This window comes from Penaeus japonicus, unplaced genomic scaffold, assembly GCF_977035675.1.
Source record: "Penaeus japonicus unplaced genomic scaffold, GWHDUDI00000001_assembly GWHDUDI00000009, whole genome shotgun sequence".
Taxonomy (NCBI): Eukaryota; Metazoa; Arthropoda; class Malacostraca; order Decapoda; family Penaeidae; genus Penaeus; species Penaeus japonicus.
The window spans coordinates 36715368-36720367 of NW_028234411.1; the positions used below are offsets into that span (position 1 = coordinate 36715368).

Here is a 5000-nt window from a genome sequence, read left to right on the forward strand (position 1 = left end):
CACATGCACACTAAAATGTATATTTGGACAGTGTTTGAGCATCTTTTTAACCCGTTACTGACAGGGCTCTTTTGGCTCCCAATGGTCGAAACACTGAAATATTTCAAAAGCGTAAGCCTAACACATTGGGCTATTCACCCGCTCTAGTTATGGCAAAGCGCTATATGCCTGATCACCCAGTGTGCCAGCCAGAAGGATAGCCATGACAAAATATCTTGTCCCCAGCAGCTGGTCCTGCCACCACTCAATGTGATGTCTTGTCATCCAGGTTAAAATATTCTAAGTGTGTCTGTGTAATTACTATAATTGGAGTAAAGCATATCAAATATTGAGAAATTTATTATCTCTGCATGTTTCTAAGAAAATCTGTGTTGAGTCACTCTATCACTATGACAAACATAACTAAATTATCATAAGTGGTAGTGGCTTTTTGGTATGCAATTGCCAACTTTACTCTTCTGAAATCAAAGGCCTAATATTCACAATGCTGATGGACAACTCTTAGCTTTGAAAATCACACTAAATTGAGTTACACCTGAAAAGAAAAAAAATTCTCCCACTTGAGAGCATGTTGGAATATAGACAAATCAAAACATTGTAAATGAGTGGATCCATAAATGCAAAGTGGATAAACAGATACTCAACAATATTAATCATTACTTATATGAATGGATAAATAAGTATATGGATAATTAATGGACATGAAATAAGAAGTACGTTATAAAAATATTGAATGTCAAACTCATACCATGCATTAACTTTACACAATAGTTAATGTGGGAATCTTGCCTGCTGATTTTAATACACTGCACCCTTGGCACATCACCCCAAAGTCCAAGCTGCCTCTGAGCATAAATACATTTCACATAACAGAGTTGCCTAGATAAGCATTATCTTTTGAAATTTGGCTTGTTATCCAACTTCTGTTTTGTTGTTAATCAGATGTATTGATGGTAAACTAGTACATTTTGGTACTGTTTGGCATCTTTCTTTTAGCCTCAAAAAAATGGAGAGTTATCTCTCCCATTCTTTTACCATATTGGCCTTCTCTCATGTGTCTGGGTGGCTTCTCCTCCAATCCAGTCCTCCCTCAAAACCCCTATAAGACCAATGCATCTACCATCCCATCCCCTGCCTCATTCCCTTTAGGACACTCTCTTATCCCTTTAACTCTTCACCTCCTGGCATGGCTAAGGATGACATTGTTTTGTTTTTTGCTGTATTTTTTTAGCCTATAAATTATGATAAATGTATGTTTTATTGCAATTTCTGTGTTTCATTAACATCTTGGCAAAGCCAAACTGAGGATTTACACTCTTTATGGGTTAATGTAAAGGAAAGGGAACTCAAAATAAATAAATGAACATTAACAATATTTCTCAATAATAGGTAACCTGAAATGGAATTTTTGGAAAAAATCCTTCAATGAAATATCACTTTTGGATTTCAAAAGGAAGGGCTCGATAGTGACCACTTTTTTCTATCTTTCTTTCTTTTCTTTTATAAAGAGGAACTATAGGGAAAACTAATTTATTTATCTATTTGTTTATATTCATTTAAAAAATATATATGTACATAATTCTACAAAACACCAGACTCTACAAAATCTGAAATAATATATTCAATGATGCAGTAAATACCTACATACCTGGATCAGTAACAGACATCATACGATAACCAGCTCGAGAATAGTCTGGCCGAAGATTCCAAGACAAAGCGTTGAAATGCGGGAACTGCCACGCAAACAGAATACCTGCCATGACCCATGCTCCAGCCTCAAGGCTCCCTGAACAGCTTGCCCATCCAATCATTGGAGGAATAGCACCCACTGAAATTATGCATCAATTTTAGCACTTACCATTTTGTGTTCATCATTACTGAATTGTCCTTTTAAAAGATTATACTCACAGGAAATATATAAGAAATTATTATCACATATGCATGGCAACCTATAAAAAATACATCATTTAAAGAAAGAGAAGGCAATGTAACAAGGTACTAAGATATCACTAACCTACTGATCCCACCCATGTATTGACTATACTAAGTCTCTTCATGGGGGTATAAGCACAGGTGTAGAGCAAAAGGTTCACAGCACCGAGACTGGCAGCTAAACCATTTGCCCCATAGTATAACATTGCAATGCCAGTTGTACTGCAAACAGCAGCAAAGCACATAGCATGCAGGGGGCTTATATGTCCTGAACAAAATAAATAAGTTACATTAATATACAAGACCTACATTTACAATCTCATTGCAAAAGATAAATAAATTGTCACAACTGCACTCCCAAGTTTACGTTGCATCTGACAAATATATCTATAAAAATCAATATATAGGCCACAGAATACGCCCAAAAATCCTACCTCGCACCAAAATTCTGTTCTTGGTACGGTCCATCTGAGAGTCGAATGGGACCTCAAATAACTGGTTTACCGCATTGGCTGCTGCTGATACAAGACCAGTGCCTACTGAGCAAAGCAGCAGTGTGGAGGGATCCAAAGGAGCTGGGGCCATAGCATATCCGGCAACTGCTGTTATCACAACCAATCCTTAAAAGGGACAATTTACATAAGTTACAAATACCAGACTCTCCATGAGAAATATGAAACTGTATAATATGCTGATGAATAATATAATTCAATAAAAAAAATCAAAATTTTCTGATTAAGTAGATTTTCAACGTACCAGTCAGTCTGCTTTTAGCCAGTGCAGTGTAATAAGTGCCCAGTTTACTAACATTCAATTTCTGTGGTCTCCAGTCGAGATCTTCTGGCTTTAATGCACCAATTAGTTCTGTTTTCTGAGACCAGCGGTCTTTTGCTTCATCTATGTATTCAATGTCTTCATTATAGGGCTGAAAAACAATAATTTGGTTTAAGTGAAATTCACAAAAAAATGCTAAACAGATCATTATAGAAACATCATCTATATTACAAGTACTTTTTTCCTGATCTACACTTACCTGCAAGTTAGATGCAGTTTTCACCGATGCCCTTGAATTCTGAAGCAACTGGGTGACTTGCAATCGAACCTCAACAGCTTCATTTTTCTCACTGGACGTTGACTCCTTTTCTTGTTTTCTTGTTCTCACATCTACTATTGCACCTGCTCCTGCATCATGGAGCACTGGGGTTTCTTTACTTGTGAGGGATTTAAGTGCTTTCGACTTGTCAATGAGCAAAACCTGTTATAAAAATTTTACAGATTAAATTGTCTCTTCCATGATATCTCTACAATTACAAAAGTGGATCACCTTATGACCTTATATATGCAAAATACATGCAAATATACATACATGTATAATCAAACAAACAAATAAACAAAAACTCACAAAAATCATACCTTAATATTACTGGTCTGTCCATTGCCATTGGCTCTTGTGACTGGCACTTCCTTCACCGTTTCCTCTACACTATCTCCATCTTGTAAACCAGATATTTGGTATACACTAGGTGATATATTTCGATTGTGAACATACTTTTTATGAGAAAATATTCTTATGCCTGTCCTCCATGCTAAGAGCGGGGCCTGACTGCTTCTCACTAAGCCAATACTGCTGCTCTGGCCTGCTAGCACTAGGGTTTTTAACCCTTGTGCCCACACCATATTACTCATAACAAGGCTTCATTTTCTGGTATGCCTGCAAAAAAACAAATTCAATTTCAAAAATAGAAATAAATCATGAAACTGTATCATTTCTTAAATTTAACCCATTGCAGACAGGATGCCTAACAACCTAACTGTTCGTCAGGATGGGCGTTCTACTACACTAGCAGCACCAGCTAAAAATTAGAAAGATGGGGAAAGTGTTTTCTCCGTCCTCTGGGCTGACTTTGGAACCCTGTAGCTGTAGAGCAAATGCCGTTACAGCCACAATATTTCATGACTGTGTGCGTGCTTCAACTGTGAGCAGATCCCGATGTCGCGTCATGTACACACTGACACCTGTCTTTTAGGCCTAATCTGTGTCGATATGTATGTCATAAACACCCGTACGCAATGGGTTAATTTAATGTTATAGACTCATCCATCACCGGCTTCTATACTTAGTAAAAGATCATTAAAAATATCAATTACTGATAACATTGTTGAACTGCAAATGATTAACACTAGCTTTTAAAGATAAAATCAAATTATATAGAAGCATATCACAATATTATCTGAGTATAGAAAACACAAATGTTATTGATACTTTTAAAAGCTAAACATTTATAGGGACTTTTTCCCTCAGTTATATCAGCCTGTTTCCTTTCTAATTTCACTTTAAGCCTGCTGTGGTTCTGAGATAAAAACCCTAAATTCCTAAGTCTTGCCCAATATTGATGGTATCAAATGCTACATGCTCTGGCAAAAGCCCACAAACCTCAACCTTGTTTATTGAGCTAAATCTAATTTCTTATCTGATGATCATCAGGAAAGTCTGCTACCTTTACCACATGGGAAAATGTTTGGTGGTGGTTTGACAGTAGTAGTCAGAGCACCACTCTTCAAATCAGTGGACTATACAGATTTATCATCTCTTGAAATCAAGGTAACTGTCCAGACTCGAGTAAACAGAATGAACACCATGTCTTGTACATCTTTATATGGTATTGTTTAAGTTAATGACATTGATGCTTTCAAGGAAAATAGTGTATGGAATCAGTGAATTGATGAAATTATCACAATATTCATAAAATACATTTCTTCACAAATTAAAAATAAAAGAGTTATTTGGCATAGAAATATAATAGAGTAACGTGTATTATTTTTTGTGACAATATATTTAAGAGGTTTACTGCCAAGTAAGGAGCAGTCCAACCTATAAATATATGCAGAGGTTGTCTGATGACCTTTCCCCCATAGCATCATTAAGAAACACAGGTAACCATGATCACTGTGCACACAGTACATCATGAGAGTAAGTAAATTGTAAGATAACTACAATGTCTACATTTCTTTTCTAAAGTAGAAAGAAATGTATGGTGTTAGATGTGATCTATTAACATAGTAACTAC

General features: G+C 36.2%; 1 protein-coding gene across 1 annotated transcript in view; it reads right to left on the reverse strand.

The window, feature by feature from the left end:
* Cox10 (Cytochrome c oxidase assembly factor 10) overlaps positions 1-5000 on the reverse strand; it is a 7141-nt gene that overhangs the window by 1529 nt on the left and 612 nt on the right. The window contains exons 2-7 of the mRNA XM_043036432.2: positions 3346-3643; positions 2966-3187; positions 2689-2857; positions 2367-2552; positions 2015-2200; positions 1649-1828 (exon numbers count right to left, since the gene is read on the reverse strand). Coding sequence (XP_042892366.2) covers positions 1649-1828; positions 2015-2200; positions 2367-2552; positions 2689-2857; positions 2966-3187; positions 3346-3618 — 1216 coding nt within the window. The 5' untranslated portion in view covers positions 3619-3643. The remainder of the gene's footprint in view (positions 1-1648; positions 1829-2014; positions 2201-2366; positions 2553-2688; positions 2858-2965; positions 3188-3345; positions 3644-5000) is intronic.